General features: G+C 24.1%; 3 protein-coding genes across 3 annotated transcripts; 1 reads left to right on the top strand and 2 right to left on the bottom strand.

Moving 5' to 3' along the window:
• Positions 1-2,451: 2,451 nt before the first annotated feature.
• Positions 2,452-3,554, bottom strand: OCT59_013987 (uncharacterized protein; the record flags this gene model as incomplete). Its single annotated transcript, XM_025313287.2, has 2 exons — positions 2,452-3,127; positions 3,226-3,554. The coding sequence occupies 2 exons, from the start codon at positions 3,552-3,554 to the stop codon at positions 2,452-2,454; spliced, it is 1,005 nt and encodes a 334-aa protein (XP_025187666.2).
• A 1,579-nt stretch (positions 3,555-5,133) lies between these two features.
• On the bottom strand, positions 5,134-6,024 carry OCT59_013988 (uncharacterized protein; the record flags this gene model as incomplete). Its single annotated transcript, XM_025309969.1, has 2 exons — positions 5,134-5,584; positions 5,672-6,024. 2 exons carry the CDS (start codon positions 6,022-6,024, stop codon positions 5,134-5,136), a joined length of 804 nt encoding a protein of 267 aa, XP_025187667.1.
• Positions 6,025-17,544: 11,520 nt separating this feature from the next.
• On the top strand, positions 17,545-18,441 carry OCT59_013989 (uncharacterized protein; the record flags this gene model as incomplete). The annotated part of the gene is made up of 5 exons (XM_025324157.2): positions 17,545-17,791; positions 17,951-17,995; positions 18,086-18,131; positions 18,211-18,344; positions 18,413-18,441. The coding sequence occupies 5 exons, from the start codon at positions 17,545-17,547 to the stop codon at positions 18,439-18,441; spliced, it is 501 nt and encodes a 166-aa protein (XP_025187669.2).
• Between the last annotated feature and the right edge of the window lie 5,370 nt (positions 18,442-23,811).

A 23,811-nucleotide genomic window follows, 5' to 3' on the forward strand; every position in this document is an offset into this window, starting at 1 on the left:
GTCGATACAAATAGAATACCAATCATACATTTATCACGTCTAATGGGTAGCAAATTTTGAAGAAAATTAATACACTCTTTATTGCGTGTCATTGATATTTATTACAATAGCAAAGTGCCTATGCAATCATAGCCCAAGTTACGATTAGTAAATTATACTTATCAATGCCATTATTGTCTAAATTTAAATGCTTCTGTCACTTATTCTTAAACTTTTACATTAATAGAGATTTATTAACTCAAGTCATTAATAAATTCTCATTAATTATTTTTAGTGATCCCCTATTTACTTATCTTTCCATTAAAGTTATTTACAATCATTCACTATTCACTACCAAGTCATTTCTATATTCTTAAATCATTCTTATTTTTTCCATCAATCTTTCCTTTATATCTTTCCACTTTTTTGTTAAACTATTTATGAAATTTTCATATAATACAAATTCGTATGTAGTAAAATCATCATTATTCTGATTTAATGTTGATTATTTTATTTGGTTTTTTAGCTCTTGCAGAGTGATGATACTTATCTATTTTTAATGATAGTGTTTACACCAATGATGTGGATTTTGTATTGGAATTGGAAAAATTTAGTCCAAATATGTCTCCAACTTCCTCTGTAAACAAAAATATGCTGCGCCGTTTCGATCCCTTCTGTATATGTAATCGAAAAAAACTTATTTAATTTTCATATATATATATTGATTATTTTCTCAAGAAAATCGTAATCAACATCAAATTTGCAGATTGCGTCACAAATTTTAGGTGAAGCCTTTAACTCATTTATTTATCAGTGTGTAATGCCATAATGCAGGACAAAAATCACGTGACTACAACTTTTTTTTGTCATATCTGTTGAGTATTTGAATTCACAATAATGTCTTCAGATATTTGTTGAGTGAAATAAAATGTACGATAAAATGAATTTTGATTTATCTTTTTTTTTTACTTTATTACTAATCTCCAAAAAGTAACTGAATAACTTACAAATGTGTTATTCTATTTAGATACAAAATTTATGTTACGGTTTTATTTGTATTTGATAAAACCTTCTTCACAATATCAAGATACAAAATTTCAATAAATATTACATTTTTCGATCGTTTACATTTAACAACTTTGTTCCGTTATTGATAATTCAACATATTTTCCTTCCCTCATTCCTTTCTTTAGAGCAAGATTTATTCCAAATTTATTGGGTTACCAAAGAATTTCCAGCATATAATCATCAGCGAAATTCATAACATACTGGCGGGATAGTGTTAATAAATCAACTAGTGATAAAGATAACAGATTCAATAGATTCAGGATGAAGGCTAGTATTTGGCGAGTATCTGTGTTTTTTTCATTTTAGTCAACTGTAAGTCTTTTTTTCTATTTCGCGTGAAAATATCATGTGTTGGTGACTCACGGGTTTACCACAACATCCTGACATCCATAATTTTGACAGTCAATAATCTCGACACTAAAATCCTGACAGTCCCAAAATTCTGACAGATCAGAATCCCAATAGTTATAAACCAAATCCTGATACTAAAATCCCGAAAAAAAAAAATTTTAAATTAAGCGTATTACAATTTAAAAAATGATGTGATTCTTAAAGTTTTATATCCTGTGTCCCATAAGATGATGCTAATAATTTTTCTCCGCTATGTTACGTCATTTATTGCCGGAAATGAATGATATCCGGCAATAAATGATGTAACATGGCGAATACGAGCAAAATTGACTAATTTATCATGATCCGTCACTTAAGACTACCAGCCGTTATTAGGCACTTCGTTATTCAATATTACGATCAATATTGAATGATTGTTGTCATGTACCACTGCATGGCACAATGATAACAACATCCATCTCCGTATATAGTATTCGGCAATTTTGCATTACTACTATCACAAAATATCTAAATTTTTTTTTGTAAAGTATCGACTGTTTTCACAAAAAGAATAGGAACAAGTAGTTGTTCAAGTTAATTTATTTTGCATTAATGATATTAATAATTATATTAATTAGATTAAACAAAAAATTTATCATTTCAATTTAAAATGGTTAATTACTTCAAAATTTTAGGATCTCACCGGCAAGATTTTTAATCGCTGGGATTCTGTGACTGTCGAGATTTTTATTTGCTAGGATTTTAGAACTTTCAGGATTTTGGTGTCGGGATTATGGACCATCAAGATTCCGTTGGTAACAGTTTATGCTATTTATTATTATACTATAGTAAGATGTCCATTAATAAGAGAATATAATCGAATTTATTATTCATTGATTACATCGAATATAACATATTGAACAGCCTTAATGTTGAAAAATTGAATAAATTTTTCGTAAAACTTTTAAATATTTAACTTAAAATTTCAAATTTAATTTCTTTCCAAAATATATTTAAATTATTGTTATTTAAAGTACATACATATAAATAAAGGTAATCGCATATTCATTTAACTTAACCATATTTATGAGCAAATTTATTTTTAGAATTCTTTCCTTTCATTTTCATGCTAAATCTATTAAATTTATTATTTAATTCCCTTTTATCTTTTTTCTTTTTAGTTTTAATAAAATTATCACTTTTTTGCTCATTAGAATTTTCAAGGAAATTATTTACTGAATTTAGTCTTATGCTTGCATTAGAAGAAGACTGATGTGATACATTTTCAAGTCTCTGAATATGACATTGAAGGAACTTAGGTATAGCTGATGGTGTATCTTTAATTTTTTTAACAAAAAACCTGGACAGAGGTGGAAGTGGAGATCGTGAAGGTCGAGAAGGTCGTGTAGGAGTTTGGATGTGTAAATTAAGTAGTGAATAATGCAAATCACAGCATGTATGAAATAAGTGAGGATAATGATAAAAACAAAAATAAACATCTAATTTTTCTCTTTCTTCAATTTCACGTAATTCACGTTTGTTAACATAATTCATTATAGAATCAAATATTTGTTTTTTGTTATTCAGCCAAATTTCCTTTTTCTTTTTCGATAAGCCATAATATTGAGAATATGCAGAATCTAGTTGTTCTTTCCAATAATATTTATTACATATGGTAAATCCAGTATGAGTATATGGCATAATGTCAACAAATTCTGATGGACATTCAATATCAATCAATCTAATCCGACTAATTTATTATGTTTTTTTTAAAAAAAAAATTAGCTAGTTCGAGAATGATAAATTACAAACGTAATTAATTAACTGCTATTTAAATACAATATTTACCTTACAGTTTTATTTGAATGACATTCTTTACAACACCTAATTGCAAATTCCCAATATATTTTACATTCTTTAGTTCGTTTACATATTTGACAACCTCGTTCTGTCATTAATAATTCTGCATATTTTTCTTCACTCATGCCTTCCGGTGGAGGCATATCCTCTTTTGGCATAAAATTTAAACGAGATTCCTTCCATATTTGTTGAGTAACAAAAGAGTTTGGGGCACATAAATAACCACGAAATTTACGACACACTTGAGAAAGTGTGAATAAATCACCTGGTGGTAAAAAAGAACAAATTTCAATGAAGATTTCAGGAGAAAAATTCATAATTGGTGAGTGTACTACATGAATTTTTGAAACAAATTTATCTCTTTGAATGGGATCTTCAATGCATGATTACGTCTACATTACGTATTCAGTTCCATTTAATGAATATCAAATTTTCTGACGTAAAAAAAAATATATCTTTTTTTTTTAAAAAAAAAAGGAAATTTTAATGATAAGGTATTAAATTTATTATTTTGATTCAATCTGCCTCTTTTATTTTCGGTTTGATATAAGTTGTCATTTTTTTTGACTATCAAAATTTTCAAGATTAAGAAATTGTCTTGATCTTAGTATGTTAAAGATATAATTAACCAAGTTGTGTCTGGTATATTTTATCTTCCTTAGCAAAAAATCTGAGCTTTTTGTGGACGGAATAGTTAGAGGACAGAAATTAAGTCGTAAATCATAAATTTACAGTATGACAGAGTATGTATAATGATGGTAAAATCGAAGATAAATCCTCTTGTAATTTGCATTGTTTAATATATCATTTATAGATATAATTTTTTTATCATCTAATTAAAATGCAAGATATCATGGCATAATAGACTAATTTAATTTTTATTTTTATTTTTTTTAAGAAAAACCAATAAATTACAAATGTGTTATTCTATTTAGGTAGAAAATTTATGTTATGGTTTATTTATATTTAAACCCGTTCTTCACAGCATCAAAGATTCAATTTCCAATAAATTTTACATTATTTAAATCGTTTACACTTGACACTTGTTCCGTTATTATTTCAACATATTTTCAGTTCTTCAATTCCTTTCAATAAAGCAAGATTCCATCCAAATTTAGTGGCATATAAATATCAGCGGAATTCATAACATACCTGGGATAATCAACTATTGATAGAAGGGAGAAGATTCAATAAGAAGTTCAGAAAGAAGGCTAATATTTGGCGAGTAATATTTGTGTTTATCCCACGGTTCCTAGTTAAAATTTGTGGTTTTTTTTCTTGATATTCTCACAGGTGGTGTTTATTAAAAGATGGGTAAAAAGCCTATAACAATTATTTAGTCAAAATAAGTATATTAAAAGGAGGATACCGTGGGATAAATCAGTTATTTCACGGAGTCACTGGAATATCATGAACTTCACGGCTGCGCAGTGAAAATAATTGATATCCGTGAAATAACTATTACACATATTTTCTTTCATTTTGATTAAACTGAAGTCTTTTTTTTTTATTTCACGTAAAAATATCATTAGTATTGGGAGTATTGGTGGCAGTTCATAAAATAAAATTATTATTTATTATATTATGACAACACAACCAAATTTATTATTCGTTATATTACATCGAATATACAGTCTTAATATTGAAAATATATATATATATATTTTTTTCGTTAAACTTTTAAAATATTTTATCAATTTAATTTATTTCCAAAATATATTTTTTATTTTATTATTTAAAATACATATAAAAGTAATCATATATTTATTTAACTTAACCATATTTACAAGAAACTTATTGTTAAAATTCTTACATTATTTTTATGTTAAATTTATTAAATTTATTATTTAATTCCCCTTCACCTTTTTCTTATTAGTCTTAATAATTATCTCTCTATTACTCATTAGAATTTTCAAGGAAATCTTGATTTTGTCTTATGCTTGCATTAAAACGTGATTCATTTTCAATCTCTTCCTCAAAAAAATTTCTGTACGGAGATAAAAGTGAAGGTTGTGAAGGTTGTGGAGTTTGGGGGTAAAAATCATATACTGAAGGAAATATATCAGAGAAAAAATAAGGTGAATATAAATCAAGAGGTTGAAAACAACAATAATAGTCTAATAATTTTATTTCACGTAATTCACGTTGGCTAGCATAATTCATTATAGAATCAAATGTTTGTTTTCTATTATCCAACCAAATTTTCTTTTCTTCTTTTGATAAACCATTATATTGAGCATATGCAGAATCTACTTGTTCTTTCCAATAATATTTATCACATAGTAGCTCAGTGGTATGTGGCATAATATCAACGAATTCTGATGGATAATCGACCAATCCAATCAAACTAATTTATTATTTTTTAAAAAAAAAATCAGTTAGTTTGAAATGATAAATTACAAATGTAAATAATTAATTACTACTACATATTTACCCTACGGTTTTATTTGAATGACATTCTTTACAACACCTAATTGTAAATTCCCAATATATTTTACATTCTTTAGTTCGTTTACAAATTTGACAACCTCGTTCTGTAATTAATAATTCAGCATATTTTTCTTCGCTCATGCCTTCTGGTGGAGACATATCTTCTTTTGGCATAAAATTTAAACGAGATTCCTTCCATATTTGTTGAGTAATAAAAGAATTTGGAGCACATAAATATCCGCGAAATTTACGACACACTTGAGAAAGTGTGAATAAATCAACTGGTGGTAAAAAAGAGCAAATTTCAATAAAGAGTTCAAGTGGAATATTAGTAATTTGTGAGTGTACTGCGGTCATCCTGTATTATGTTGGTTAGAGTCCCATTTGCTTTTTATTCCAATTTTATATTTATTTTTTGAAAGTGATCTTCAATGCACGGCAAAGTCACCGGACAATATCCTAATTAGTAAGCAATAAATCATCATGTGCTCTAGTTAATAATTTGCGATCAGCAGAAATACTTTATATATATTATTGGATGACGGAGTAGCTAGCTCGTCACAGGACTGAATGATTGGATAAAAATGAGCTACGTAGTAGCCATTTTTACCAATCAATGGATCATGCATTTAATTATAATCAGTTATAAATAAGCTTTATATTGACTTTCTATTAATTTCATTTTTATGCTATTTTTAATTTATTTAAACTTTTTCTATAAAAATTTTCATTTACACCATCAACTTATTATATCAATTATATGTATAATCATATGCTTAATAAAAATATCGGACTATGAAAATCTGCATGATCCTATTGGGCTGAACGATAAGTAATTTTATTAAGACTATTATCCAAATAGGTTTTTGAGTTTAATTATTAATATTCCTTCGTTTTTTAATAAGTACTAGAAAATTTATTCAGATTATTTTCGAACAGTACATATGTCTCTAACCAAGTCAACCAAATTTTTTTAAAAAAATTAATTTTTACCCAATTATATATTAATAGACACTTTCAATTTTTATTTAAAACATTTAAAGATATATCTTAGTGATAGTGATGAATCAAATATATTTAATAAATTTAAATAAATTTTTTAAATAAAAAACTTTAGAAAGGTGGAAAATAAAGCTTTTGCCATTTTTTTTCTGTATTTTACTGCTAAAAAATATTTATTCTCTTTCGCTGGATGGAAGGACCAATGAATTCTTAGAAATGTAGTACGTGAATTTGGAGATCTGGAATTGATTAACAGTAAAAGTAAAATAAAAGGCTGACGATCATTTAATGCTGACTTAGCTATGTTTATGGTATAGCCGTCAATGTTTGATTAGTTATGAACCACCCATGATCAATGATACTACACAAGGAGAGATCTCAGCTGGAAAGCACGTAATTAAACTTACAGATATCTTTTGGTATCACTGACTGTAGTATAGGGATTGAAATCGAAAATCGAACCTTTTCAAGATTTTTCTTATAGACGACCAATCGGACTTTAAATCAGTTCTAATTTCAGCAAAAATAATCAGCACTTGGCCGGCATGAAAAATTACTTTGGAGTTAGGTTAACTTATATGTAAAAAATTGCTGAGAATCGATTCTCGAGAATCGATTTTACTATGTTTTGTCGATTTTCGATTAATCGATTCCAATCCTACTGTAGTAATTCTAATGATTGGAACACGACAGTTTAATAGAATTTTTTACACGAATATAAAGCTTATCCTAAAAAAAAGTCAAGATTCAAGACGAACTGAAAATTTATTTATAGTAGACTATGGAAAGTTTTAAGCAATCTAACATATGAAATAAAATTTAAGAAGCCTGTCAAGGTATGTGTTTTTCTCTGTAAGCTTGAAATTTGTTAAATAGAATTCGTAATTTATTTATTTGCACCGAGTCTCTACTACAGAGAATGAAGAACTATACTTGATCACTGGGGTGGTAACCATAATAACAGAACAAGCAGTACTAGCGTAGATTTTTTAATTATTAGAATTTTATGTAGTATGAATATGAATCATCGAAAGCATTAAAGGAACAAAAAAAAATGTTACTTTTCTTATTCTCCTACTAATTTTCTAATAAAAAAGTTTTTTATTTTTCTCAAAAAAAAAAAACGCCCTGTTCTTTACCTTTTTTGATAAAAAAAATGACCATTAGCTAGAATATAAAGGTCATCCTTTCATTGTGAATAAAGAAACAAAACAACTATGAAATCAAGCTACCTTCATTTTTTTATTTCATATTAAAATTTATTTAATTTTCAACTTTTTAATCTTTTGACGATGATGTTAATCATATTTTCTTAATTACAATACATTATAATACAAAATATTGAACTTGAGAGATCAAGACGCATATTTTGGTAACTGAATAAAAAAATATAGATTGACCGGGGCAGTAATAATAATAAAGTACTATGATTTTATTTAAATTTAAAATTTTTAAATTAGTTTTAAAGTTAAATTAATTTTAATTTTTAAAGTTTAAAAATAGTTTATAAATTTAATATACGCTATCAATCATATCTCTTATTGATACCTGCCTGACGTCACATAAAATTAAGTTATTTTAAATTATGATGATAATTGAGTTTACTTATGGAATAAAAGTAATTCCATTAATAAAAAAAAATGTTTACTATGGAAGTTAGTATGACACTAGGGTAGACTAATTAATCCAGCAAACTATAAAATTTATTATATTGTAGATTTTCATGCCACACAAACACAAACAATAGTCGTAAAATTTTCACATATCACAGAATTTCATTTTGGCGGGATGAAAATTAATCAGTTTCTGTTCAAAATACATTTACATATACTTAAATACTTGGAGATTAAAGTTACGGTCAAAACTTTTAGATAGCAAATAAAATCCTGTTGTTTTAATGTTATTTTGATGTAAAATTAGATATTTTCGCGTTATTTTACACTTTATATGTTCAGTGTTAGTACTGTATCTGGATTTTGAGATATACCATAAATTTTATAAATTATAATCACGACCATTACGATCACTATTAATTGAATAATATTTCATATAAAAAATAAAAGAAAGAAGAAAAATTAATATTATATTATCAAAAAAAAATGAAAAATAATAATAATAATTTTTATCAGACATTTACTAATTGGTTGATTTACCACTAAGTTGTATAAAAAATACCTATAACGTGACGAGTAACTATTAATTCTAAAAATCTCATAACATAAAAATGTTACTTTATATTATTGATACTATTAAATAAATATTTTAATGATAATTTTTTTTCTTTATAGTTCATTCAGTCAAAAGATAATTGTGAAATTTTTTTGAAACCTTCTATTTAAATTCTTATAAGTTGATCATAACTTAGTATAGGATGCAAAATTTAAAATAGAAGTAGAATATTAAGAATTAAAATAGATTGAAACCTTAATAGCATTAGTTCAGTATATCCGTGTATCTATATATTTATTCATTTTTATATTAATTATAATAATTAATTCGTGATCCATCTCCAAACCAGTGAATTCTACTAATACTTTTCGGGGAATTATTTTTGCAAAGTAATTAGGAGGAAATTTAGATAAGAGCAATAGATATAGCAGGCAGAACATGTGATGTGAACTTACAAAATTAGTAGAGAAAGTTAGAAGAAACTGACATTCCAAAAATATTCACTATTTAAAATTAGATATGCCGCAAAATATTTGTGATTGATAAGAATGAATAATTTTAATATTTTTTTAATATTTTTTTTTTTTGTTTATACCTTTTAAAACAAATTATTTACCAGCATATAAATTTATATTTTAATAAAAAATATTAACTTTGTGATCGGTATAATTCTTGTAATTGTTTAATATAGCGTTTTCAAAGGCGCGTCGCTAAAGAAAAAATTTTAACTAATCATACAAGAAAATTTTTGAATATCACCAATTTGTATAACATCATAACCTTAAATGTATGGTAAGTATGCGTTGATCAAACTTGCGAAACCAATATATGATGACGCAAATTTATCATCGGTAGGGAACCTTCTAAAATTTATTCAAAATTACCAAATTAAGGTAAATGCACTGCTTGTGTATCAGAAATTTCTAAAATTTAGATGAAACATTCTATAGAAAAAAAAGAAATATACCGAAATAAGTGTAACACCGAATAATTATATATAAATTTATAATTTTACAGTTTCAAATTCATTAATAACTTTATTTCATGGAGTCAATGAGCGTTAGTCTAAATTCAAAATCTTGTCCTGTACCTATTTTATTTTTTCCTTTCGATGATAGGGAAGACTGTAAAAATAGACTTACGATGATAGATGGTCAAAAATATTGCGATACTTGCTTGTTTATACATATTAAAATTACGATAGATATAATAGATATAAGTACGGATACTCGTCCATTTGCTTCATATAGTTGTAATCCTGTTTTCATGAAGATAGTCTTTCTTCATTATAAAACTTTTTTCTTATAAAATTTCTTGGTCGGATTTTGAATATAAATACTGTAAATTATTATGTGAAAAACTAATTTACCAACTAGGGTTTCCCGTTTATTCGAGTTTAGATGATCGATTATTCTCTGGATGGATTAAATCAACTTTAACTAATAAAACCATTTCAATTCTTTGTTTACCTTGGTGGGATACTTGTGGTCAATGTAGAGTTTGTGATAAACACCTAGGATTTATTTCTGATTGTCAAAAATGGTGTCAATACTGTCTTATAATTTACATTGGATGTAGATATTGCTTAACAACAAATATAATATTTGGAATTACGGAATCATTTATTACGTTTAAATTTAATGACGATATCATCAATATGGAAGAATTTCTTGAAGTTACAAAAATTAATACTAATAATTATCATCAACTAGTGTACTTTTGGATATAGTGAGTGAGTTTATTTTTGAAAGTATACTAATAAATTAATAAAAGATTTTTTTATAACAATAGATTGTGTTAGTGAGATTTATAAAAAAATTTAATGAGATTTTTTTTTAATAACAATATATTGGTAATAAACAATTAACTTATTAACTGAAGTTAATAATTGTTTTTAGTAAGATTTTTTTTATAGTTCACAGTAACACTAATATTACTGATAAGTAATATAAATAAAACAATAGATTACATTTAATAAGGTTAATAAAAAAATTTTCCAAGATTTTTCTAATGGTATAGTACAATAGATAGATATAATAAAATTTTCTGAGATTTATATTAATAACAATAGGTATGCTAAATTTTTGGTGATTATTTTTTTTTAATAACAATAATAGATTGGTATCATAGTACAATGGATGGTATAGTACAATGGATTGATTTAATAAAATTTTTTGTGTTTTTTTTAATAACAATAGATTGGTAATAGACAATAAAAAATGTTGCAAAAACATTAAAAACTGAACTGATAATGAATTGGCAAATCATATTGGTTTTCAATAATTACTAGTCGCAGTAATAATTGTCTATTACCAATCTATTGTTATTAAAAAAAAGTCACCAAAAATTTTATCATACCTATTGTTGTTAAAATAAATCCCAAGAAATTTTATACCTAGTATCTTTTGTACTATACCAATTAATTTGTCATAAAAAATTCCAGAAACTGATCTATTGTATTAATAAAAAACCTTAGAAAATTCTTTATATCTATCCATTATAAGTTATAACATACCAATCTGTTGTTATCAAAAAATTTTTTATATTGATCTAATGACTCTATTGTTAAAAAAAAAGTTCAGAAAATATATTTATATCAATCTATTATTAAAAAAAAAATTCAGAAAATTTTTTTATATCTATTCATTGTACTATACCAATCTATTGTTAAAAAAATCTCAAATTTTTTTTATATATCTTAATCTATTTTATAAAAGTTTATTAAGTTATCTATTACCTATTAGTAGTATTAGTATTACTGGAAAAAATTTTACTAAAAAACAATTATTAACTTAATAAGTTAATGATTGTTATTACCAATTTATTGTTATTAAAAAAATCACAAAAATCTTATTAAATAAATCTATTGTACTATGATACCAATCTATTGTTTAATATTAAAAAAAAATCACCAAAAATGTTATCATACCTATTGTTATTAAAATAAATCCCAGAAAATTTTATTATATCTATCTATTGTACTATACCATTATATTATTAAAAAAAAAATCCTAGAAAATTTTTTTATACCAAACTATTATTAAAAAAAAGTCTCATTAAATTTTTTTATAAATCTCACTAAACACAATCTATTGTTTATAAAAAAATCTTTTATTAATTTATTAGTATACTTTTACAAAAGTACACTATTTTTTTTTGATTTTTAGCTAACAAAAACGTCAAGTATGACGTTTTTAGCTAATAAAAATCAAATTTCCTTGATTTTTAATAACAAAAACGTCAAGTCTGACGTTTTTAGCTAATAAAAATCAAATTTCCTTGATTTTTAATAACAAAAACGTCAAGTCTGACGTTTTTAGCTAATAAAAATCAAATTTCCTTGATTTTTAATAACAAAAACGTCAAGTCTGACGTTTTTAGCTAATAAAAATCAAATTTCCTTGATTTTTAATAACAAAAACGTCAAGTCTGACGTTTTTAGCTAATAAAAATCATTTTCCCTTGATTTTTAATAACAAAAACGTCAAGTCTGACGTTTTTAGCTTCCCTTGATTTTTAATAACAAAAACGTCAAGTCTGACGTTTTTGATTAAAAAAATCATTTTTTTTTTGATTTTTTAATCACAGAAACGTCAAGTTGATTAAAAAAATCAATTATTTTTGATTTTTCAATCACAAAAACGTCAAGTCTGACGTTTTGATTAAAAAAAATTAATTTTTTTTTGATTTTTCAATCACAAAAACGTCAAATTTTTGACGTTTTTGATTAAAAAAAAAAATTTTTTTTTTTTTTCACATTTTAATAAAAAATGATCAACATACTTCATGATCTGTCAAGTTAACATTCTTTTTGAGCAGCACAGTTAAACTCAGCGCAAAAAGTTTCCATAGTGAATGTTCACTTTCTCTGTACATGTACATGTACTGTACATGTTCATGTTCATGTTCATGTTCATGTACATGTACATGTACAAGTACATAATAATATAAATTGCTGATTTTGCTAATCGCCATCCATTCTATGAACCATTTAAACCACAAGAAGTATATGATTTCATTCATAATAAACTTGCAAGTTTTTTTAATACACAAATTAAGTGGATTCCATATTTTCAAATCAAAAATTTAGCGAAAATAGCGGAAGGAGGATATGGTATCATCTATTCAGCGACTTTGTTAGATAAAATAGTTGCCGTAAAAAGATTATTTAACTCGCAAGATATAAGCACCTATTTTATAAATGAAGTAAGTACATTTAATTAATAATATTATATTTAAGCGTCCTTATGAATTATTCATTATTATTCTAGGTGAAATCACTTGTTCAGTGTTATAGCCCATATATTACAAAAATTCATGGTGTTACGCGAGATCCTGAAACAAAAGATTACATGTTAATAATGGAATATGCAAATGGCGGTAATTTACATAATTATTTGCAAAAGAATTTTATGAATATTTCATGGAGCGAAAAATTATATATTTTGTGGAAAATTACGGAAGGGTAATTACAAATATTAAATGATATTATTATAAATAAGATTAACACTAACCAGTCTTTTTTCTAGACTTAATGTCATTCACAAAAAAAAATTTATCCATCGGGATCTTCATAGTGGTAACTAGTGTACTTTTGGATATAGTGAGTGAGTTTATTTTTGAAAGTATACTAATAAATTAATAAAAGATTTTTTTATAACAATAGATTGTGTTAGTGAGATTTATAAAAAAATTTAATGAGATTTTTTTTTAATAATAGTTTGGTATAAAAAAATTTTCTATGATTTTTTTTTAATAACAATATATTGGTAATAAACAATTAACTTATTAACTGAAGTTAATAATTGTTTTTAGTAAGATTTTTTTTATAGTTCACAGTAACACTAATATTACTGATAAGTAATATAAATAAAACAATAGATTACATTTAATAAGGTTAATAAAAAAATTTTCCAAGATTTTTTTAATGGTATAGTACAATAGATAGATATAATAAAATTTTCTGAGATTTATATTAATAAAATAGGTATGCTAAATTTTTGGTGATTATTTTTTTTTTAATAACAATAATAGATTGGTATCATAGTACAATGGATGGTATAGTACAATGGATTGATTTAATAAAATTTTTTGTGTTTTTTTTTAATAACAATAGATTGGTAATAGACAATAAAAAATATTGCAAAAACATTAAAAACTGAACTGATAATGAATTGGCAAATTATATTGATTTTCAATAATTACTAGTCGCAGTAATAATTGTCTATTACCAATCTATTGTTATTAAAAAAAAGTCACCAAAAATTTTATCATACCTATTGTTGTTAAAATAAATCCCAAGAAATTTTATACCTAGTATCTTTTGTACTATACCAATTAATTTGTCATAAAAAATTCCAGAAACTGATCTATTGTATTAATAAAAAATCTTAGAAAATTCTTTATATCTATCCATTATAAGTTATAATATACCAATCTGTTGTTATCAAAAAATTTTTTATATTGATCTAATGACTCTATTGTTAAAAAAAAAGTTCAGAAAATATATTTATATCAATCTATTATTAAAAAAAAAATTCAGAAAATTTTTTTATATCTATTCATTGTACTATACCAATCTATTGTTAAAAAAATCTCAAATTTTTTTTATATATCTTAATCTATTTTATAAAAGTTTATTAAGTTATCTATTACCTATTAGTAGTATTAGTATTACTGGAAAAAATTTTACTAAAAAACAATTATTAACTTAATAAGTTAATGATTGTTATTACCAATTTATTGTTATTAAAAAAATCACAAAAATCTTATTAAATAAATCTATTGTACTATGATACCAATCTATTGTTTAATATTAAAAAAAATCACCAAAAATGTTATCATACCTATTGTTATTAAAATAAATCCCAGAAAATTTTATTATATCTATCTATTGTACTATACCATTATATTATTAAAAAAAAAAATCCTAGAAAATTTTTTTATACCAAACTATTATTAAAAAAAAGTCTCATTAAATTTTTTTATAAATCTCACTAAATACAATCTATTGTTTATAAAAAAATCTTTTATCAATTTATTAGTATACTTTTACAAAAGTACACTATTTTTTTTTGATTTTTAGCTAACAAAAACGTCAAGTATGACGTTTTTAGCTAATAAAAATTAAATTTCCTTGATTTTTAATAACAAAAACGTCAAGTCTGACGTTTTAGCTAATAAAAATTAAATTTCCTTTGATTTTTAATAACAAAAACGTCAAGTCTGACGTTTTTAGCTAATAAAAATCATTTTCCCTTGATTTTAATAACAAAAACGTCAAGTCTGCGTTTTTAGCTAACAAATCATTTTCCCTTGATTTTTAATAACAAAAACGTCAAGTCTGACTTTTTTAGCTAATAAAAATCATTTTCCCTGATTTTTAATAGCAAAAACGTCAATCTGACGTTTTTAGCTAATAAAAATCATTTTCCCATGATTTTTAATAACAAAAACGTCAAGTCTGACGTTTTAGCTAATAAAATCATTTTTCCCTTGATTTTTAATAACAAAAACGTCTGACGTTTTTAGCTAATAAAAAATCATTTTCCCTTGATTTTTAATAACAAAACGTCAAGTCTGACGTTTTTAGCTAATAAAAATCATTTTCCCTTGATTTTTAATAACAAAAACGTCAAGTCTGACGTTTTTAGCTAATAAAAATCATTTCCCTTGATTTTTAATAACAAAAACGTCAAGTCTGACGTTCTTAGCTAATAAAAATCATTTTCCCTTGATTTTTAATAACAAAAACGTCAAGTCTGACGTTCTTAGCTAATAAAATCATTTTTCCTTGTTTTTTAATAACAAAAACGTCAAGTCTGACGTTCTTAGCTAATAAAAATCAAATTTCCTTGATTTTTAATAACAAAAACGTCAAGTCTGACGTTCTTAGCTAATAAAAATCAAATTTCCTTGATTTTTAATAACAAAAAAACTTGCAAGTCTGACGTTTTTAGCTAATAAAAATCAAATTTCCTTGATTTTTAATAACAAAAACGTCAAGTCCTGACGTTCTTAGCTAATAAAATCATTTTCCTTGATTTTAATAATAAAACGTCAAGTCTGACGTTCTTAGCTAATAAAAATCAAATTTCCTTGATTTTTAATAACAAAACGTCAAGTCTGACGTTCTTAGCTAATAAAAATCAAAATTTCCTTGATTTTTAATAACAAAAACGTCAAGTCTGACGTTCTTAGCTAATAAAAATCAAATTTCCTTGATTTTAATAACAAAAACGTCAGTCTGACGTTCTTAGCTAATAAAATCAAATTTCCTTGATTTTTAATAGCAAAAACGTAAAGTCTGACGTTTTTTGATTAAAAAAATCATTTTTTTTTGATTTTTAATCACAAAAACGTCAAGTCTGACGTTTTTGATTAAAAAAATCTTTTTTTGATTTTTAATCACAAAAACGTCAAGTCTGACGTTTTTGGTCAAAAAATATTTTGATTTTTTAATCACAAAACGTCAAGTCTGACGTTTTTTGATTAAAAAAATCATTTTTATTTTTTAATCACAAAAACGTCAAGTCTGACGTTTTTGATTAAAAAAATCATTTTTGATTTTTTAATCACAAAAACGTCAAGTCTGACGTTTTGATTAAAAAAATCATTTTTTTTTGATTTTTTAATCACAAAAACGTCAAGTCTGACGTTTTTGATTAAAAAAAATCATTTTTTTTTGATTTTTTAATCACAAAAACGTCAAGTCTGACGTTTTTGATTAAAAAAATCATTTTTTTTTGATTTTTTAATCACAAAAACGTCAAGTCTGACGTTTTTGATTAAAAAAAATCTTTTTTTTTGATTTTTTAATCCAAAAACGTCAAGTTGATTAAAAAAATCAATTATTTTGACGTTTTTGATTAAAAAAAATCAATTATTTTTGATTTTTCAATCACAAAAACGTCAAACTTGACGTTTTGATTAAAAAAAATTAATTTTTTTTTTGATTTTTCAATCACAAAAACGTCAAATTTTTGACGTTTTTGATTAAAAAAAAAATTTTTTTTTTTCACATTTTAATAAAAAATGATCAACATACTATTTCATGATCTGTCAAGTTAACATTCTTTTTGAGCAGCACAGTTAAACTCAGCGCAAAAAGTTTCCATAGTGAATGTTCACTTTCTCTGTACATGTACATGTACTGTACATGTTCATGTTCATGTTCATGTTCATGTTCATGTACATGTACAAGTACATAATAATATAAAGATTAACTGGAGACTTTTTTACCAAAAAGGCAATTTTTTTCGTATCCACGGCAACTGTGCATGTGGTGATTTTTAAAAATGGAATGGGAAAATTTTGGTGAAAATCTGGTCAAAATGGGATGATCGACTAAAATTTTTTCCCCTTAAAGATAAAAATTACCAGAAAATCTTATCTTTGGGTTAATATATTATTAACAACATATCAAGCATGGTTAATCGGTGATTTGGGTTTATCGCAACCTGCGAATAGCACTTTATTAAATAACAAAATATATGGAGTAATACCTTATATTGCACCAGAAATATTTAAAGGTGCTAAATTTTCAAAAGAATCTGATATTTATAGTTTAGGTATGGTTATGTGGGAATTAACAACAGGCTGTAAACCTTTTAATGACGTTAACATGATACCAAACTTATTTATAAAATTATTGATGGTAAACGACCTGAAATTACAAATGATACACCCGAATGTTTTGCTAATTTAATGAAAGAATGTTTGAATTCTGACCCATTGAAAAGACCTTCTATAAATCAAATTATTGAAATTTCTTATAATTGGTATAAAAATAAGCTTGCAAACCAATTCAAACTAGCTGAAAGTAAAAGAATAGAATTAATACAATTGAAAGAACTTGGTCCAAAAAAACCTCATTCAGGAGCAATTTTTACAAGTAGATCGTTAGCCTCTTTGATTTCCGCTACAAATTTATCATTGAATAATATGAATCGAGGTACAGTACACAACATATTACCTTTAATATTTCAAATTATAAATTTTTATTTTAACAAATAAATATTTAGAATACATAACAAAGGAACACTGTCTCGATATAAGTATTAATCAATTATAATTTATACTAGTAAATCACTATCTCTAATTCCTGAATCAGAATCAATCAATTCATCTTCAAGAATTTCATTTGACATGAAACAAGGTATGTACCATAAATAATAATATAGTATACAGTATATTGATAGATGATAAAAAATATTAAATTGATTTTAACTTTCTATTTAAATTCAAGAATACATTTCAAAGGAATATGAGCTTGATATAAATAAAAATCAATGGTATTTTTATATTTATTCGTGATATTACAAAAATGAAATTTAGTTTATTTATATTAAATTTTAGTTTATCGTTTCAAAGCTCTTCCAATATTTATCACTCAAATGTGATTTACCCTAGTAGACTGTTAAATCAATTGATTTCAACTGTAAATTCTTCTAAAAAGCGTAATATTGAAGAATTAGAAATTGAAGTTCGAAATGATCGAAACAATGGTATGGAATTTAATTAATATTAATTATAATACACAATGTTTTAATCTTATTGTTTTTAATCAATATAGGAAAACATATTAAAATCGAATCCCAGTAAAAAGTTCTTGTACCAAATATAGGCCAATTATGAAATGAGCCCATTCGGTATAAAATTTGGCCATATTTATTTTAATTTTATCCCATTTATGGTCCAATTTTTCGTACCAAACGGGCTCATGTATAAATTCAATACAAACCTAATATGAATTCAGTACAGGACTTTTTACTGGGAATAACTTAAATTCAAATATGAAGTACCGACAGCATTACATTTTTTGGCGTATTTTTCTTACTTTTAAATATATATATCATATCTTTTATTTATATGTATAAATTACTTTTAATTAAATAAACGTATAATACATTTATATAATAATTTATAATCATTTTTTAAGTATCCTCAAACTATAAGGAATTTACACTTTTAAATTTTGGAAAATATAATTAAGTTATTAAATCTAGCTTTTCAAATTTTAATCGACTTTATTGCATATATTAACCCAAAGATAAGATTTTCTGGTAATTTTTATCTTTAAGGGGAAAAAATTTTAGTCGATCATCCCATTTTGACCAGATTTTCGCCAAAATTTTCCCATTCCATTTTTAAAAATCACCACATGCACAGTTGCCGTGGATACGAAAAAAATTGCCTTTTTGGTAAAAAAGTCTCCAGTTAATCTTTATATTATTATGTACTTGTACATGTACATGAACATGAACATGTACATGAACATGAACATGAACATGAACATGAACATGTACAGTACATGTACATGTACAGAGAAAGTGAACATTCACTATGGAAACTTTTTGCGCTGAGTTTAACTGTGCTGCTCAAAAAGAATGTTAACTTGACAGATCATGAAATAGTATGTTGATCATTTTTTATTAAAATGTGAAAAAAAAAATTTTTTTTTTAATCAAAAACGTCAAAAATTTGACGTTTTTGTGATTGAAAAATAAAAAAAAAATTGATTTTTTTTAATCAAAACGTCAGACTTGACGTTTTTGTGATTGAAAAATCAAAATTAATTGATTTTTTTAATCAAAAACGTCAAAATAATTGATTTTTTTAATCAACTTGACGTTTTTGTGATTAAAAAATCAAAAAAAAAAATGATTTTTTTAATCAAAAACGTCAGACTTGACGTTTCTGTGATTAAAAAATCAAAAAAAATGATTTTTTAATCAAAAACGTCAGACTTGACGTTTCTGTGATTAAAAAATCAAAAAAAAATGATTTTTTTAATCAAAAACGTCAGACTTGACGTTTCTGTGATTAAAAAATCAAAAAAAAATGATTTTTTAATCAAAAACGTCAGACTTGACGTTTCTGTGATTAAAAAATCAAAAAAAAATGATTTTTTTAATCAAAAACGTCAGACTTGACGTTTCTGTGATTAAAAAATCAAAAAAAAAATGATTTTTTTAATCAAAAACGTCAGACTTGACGTTTCTGTGATTAAAAAATCAAAAAAAAAATGATTTTTTTAATCAAAAACGTCAGACTTGACGTTTTTGTGATTAAAAAATCAAAAAAAAATGATTTTTTTTAATCAAAAGTCTGATGATTTTGTAATTAAAATCAAAAAAAATTTGATTTTTATTAGCTGAAAATGTAAGACTTGACGTTTTTGTTATTAAAAATCAAGGAAATTTGATTTTTATTAGCTGAAAACATCATACTTGACGTTTTTGTTATTAAAAATCAAAGAAATTTGATTTTTATTAGCTGAAAACATCATACTTGACGTTTTTGTTATTAAAAATCAAGGAAATTTTGATTTTTATTAGCTAAAAACATCATACTTGACGTTTTTGTTAGCTAAAAATCAAAAAAATAGTGTACTTTTGTAAAAGTATACTAATAAATTAATAAAAGATTTTTTTATAACAATAGATTATGTTTAGTGAGATTTATAAAAAAATTTAATGAGACTTTTTTTTAATAATAGTTTGGTATAAAAAAATTTTCTAGGATTTTTTTTTTTAATAATATAATGGTATAGTACAATAGATAGATATAATAAAATTTTCTGGGATTTATTTTAATAACAATAGGTATGATAAAATTTTTGGGTATTTTTTTTTTAATATTAAACAATAGATTGGTATTATAGTACAATAGATTTATTTAATAAGTTTTTTGTGATTTTTTTAATAACAATAAATTGGTAATAACAATTATTAACTTATTAAGTTAATAATTGTTTTTTAGTAAAATTTTTTCCAGTAATACTAATACTACTAATAGGTAATAGATAACTTAATAAACTTTTATAAAATAGATTAAGATATATAAAAAAAATTTGAGATTTTTTTAACAATAGATTGGTACAATGAATAGATATAAAAAAATTTTCTGAATTTTTTTTTTTAATAATAGATTGATATAAATATATTTTCTGAACTTTTTTTTTAACAATAGAGTCATTAGATCAATATAAAAAATTTTTTGATAACAACAGATTGGTATGTTATAACTTATAATGGATAGATATAAAGAATTTTCTAAGGTTTTTTATTAATACAATAGATCAGTTTCTAGAATTTTTTATGACAAATTAATTGGTATAGTACAAAAGATACTAGGTATAAAATTTCTTGGGATTTATTTTAATAACAATAGGTATGATAAAATTTTTGGTGACTTTTTTTTAATAACAATAGATTGGTAATAGACAATTATTACTGCGACTAGTAATTATTGAAAACCAATCTGATTTGCCAATTCATTATCAGTTCAGTTTTTAATGTTTTTGCAACATTTTTTATTGTCTATTACCAATCTATTGTTATTAAAAAAAAACACAAAAAATTTTATTAAATCTATCCATTGTACTATACCATCCATTGTACTATGATACCAATCTATTATTGTTATTAAAAAAAATAATCACCAAAAATTTAGCATACCTATTGTTATTAATATAAATCTCAGAAAATTTTATTATATCTATCTATTGTACTATACCATTAAAAAAATCTTGGAAAATTTTTTTATTAACCTTATTAAATGTTATCTATTGTTTTATTTATACTACTTATCAGTAATATTAGTGTTACTGTGAACTATAGAAAAAATCTTACTAAAAACAATTATTAACTTCAGTTAATAAGTTAATTGTCTATTACCAATATATTGTTATTAAAAAAAAATCATAGAAAATTTTTTTATAAATCTCACTAACACAATCTATTGTTATAAAAAAATCTTTTATAAATTTATTAGTATACTTTCAAAAATAAACTCACTTACTATATCCAAAAGTACACTAGTTTATAATAATGAGACTTTATTTAATACTTCTTAATTATTATTGCAATTGGTAGTTTTTTATTATACATACAATATATACAAATAGCCAAATATACAAAATGAATACAATTATTCTCAAAAATAATTGTATAATTTTTATAAGGCCTATATAGTAAATACTTGAATTCATTGGATTTTAGATAAATTGCTAAAGGAAACTGATATTTGCACTTTATGCATTTGTGAAATACCTCATAAAGTCACAAATATGAACAAGTCAATCGGATATTGAAAAATTTAATTCTATCATATATAAAATAAAATTAACTTAATACATTGATTTAATAAGATTGGATTTAATAAGGACAAATAAACTTGGAATCATTCATATTGATAGATTGTTAACTTCAAATCATCACTTATTAGTTCATCTTTGACAACTTCATTCAATACAAACCAAGGTAGCATTGCTTTATTTTTCTTAGCCCTTTAACTATTCTTATTTCATATTTTAAAAACATTAATTGATAAAGTTGAATTAATTATATACTTTTCATTCAAGACTAGTCCTGGAGGTACAAGTACCCCATTTACAGGCCAAAAGATTAACCATTTAAAGAACTGGAACATAAGTTTGAAATTTTGTCTACAGTTAAACCTCATTAAAGAGATATCTTAGAAACCTTGCATATGATACCCACCCTCAAGATGATTTATTTTTGTTTTATGCAAAGCTTTTAAGCTTTGTAATGAATTTGGAACTTTTTATTTGATGAAGCAGAGCAACAGGAAATCATAGTGAAAATATTATGTGAAGATTTATGGAAGGTGTAAAAGTGAAATTTGTAATGAAAAAAAGTAAAGAGAAATAAAAGAGAATAGAAAGTGAGATCTTATATAGAGAAAAGGTGTGACTTGAAGAACACATTAAGATCAAGCAAAATAAAATTATCATGAAAAGATTTGGTGAATAACCCATGTGAAGAAATTTATGGAAAAAGAAAATTTTATTTTTAGAATAAAGAGAAAATATGTTAAAATAGTAATATGCATTATTAATTTAAGAAGTTAAAAAAAATTAATCTGGTAAAACATTAATATAGTCAGGGTTGTCCAAATGTGGTGTACGAGCCAAATCTTCGTACAAGTACAGTACTCGTACATTGTACGACGTACTCAGTACAATTTAGTACAGTTGCATTTTGATGAGGTCGTACACTGTACGAATGTACTTCGTACAATTTTCGTACAATTTCGTACAATTTTCGTACATTCGTACAGAATTTTTTTTTTTGTTTATTATATTTTATCTCCGATTTTCCAAACTACTATTTTATTTTATTTTTTTCTAACTATTTTTTTATTATTCCCGTATCAATAATGAACTATATTTTATTTTTGTACTATCTGTTTTAACATAATAAATTAATTATCTTCGCTGCTGATTTAAAAAGTTTAAATAAGAAAGAAAAAATATAATTATTCTAATTGTTCAAAATATATTAATGATATATTTCATAAGTTGTAACTGAAGGTAATTTTTGAGTTAGATTTTATTTTTTTAATAATTATTAAAGAAATTATATTAATGTCATTTCTTTTTCTTTTTTAAGAACGTGAGATAACAAATTAGCCACATTAACTACCATTTATTAAGAAGATGAATTAAAAAAAAATTAATTGATACTTGCCTCTAAAGATCTGAAGAACTGACTGCTTATGAAATAAAAAAATAAAGTTCAGCTCACTAATAATATTTATTCATTTGGTTTAAGAAAATCCAATGTTATAATAGGTGAGATATAATTCTAAGGTAAATACGAATGATGGAGTGCAAAGTTATATTACTTATATATTTCTTTAATATTTATTTAAAGAAATTGCATTAATTATTGTTTAATGTTATACTAGCTCTCAGATTCTGAGATATATGTGGATGTTTGAAGGTAAATTGTAATAGGTTGGGCCATTTGGACGTGGAAGAATACTTTTTTTAATATTAAATTAAAAAATAATACTGAACGGTTTTTTTCATTTTTTTTAGTAACAGATGGGATGGAATTTAAGATTGTTCATTTGAACGAAGTATCTTGAAAAAAAAAAATTTAAATGATTTTTTTTATTTGAACCAAAGATGCAAGACGCAAAGTAATAAATGATAAGAATGCA

This window comes from Rhizophagus irregularis, chromosome 21 (assembly GCF_026210795.1).
Source record: "Rhizophagus irregularis chromosome 21, complete sequence".
Taxonomy (NCBI): Eukaryota; Fungi; Glomeromycota; class Glomeromycetes; order Glomerales; family Glomeraceae; genus Rhizophagus; species Rhizophagus irregularis.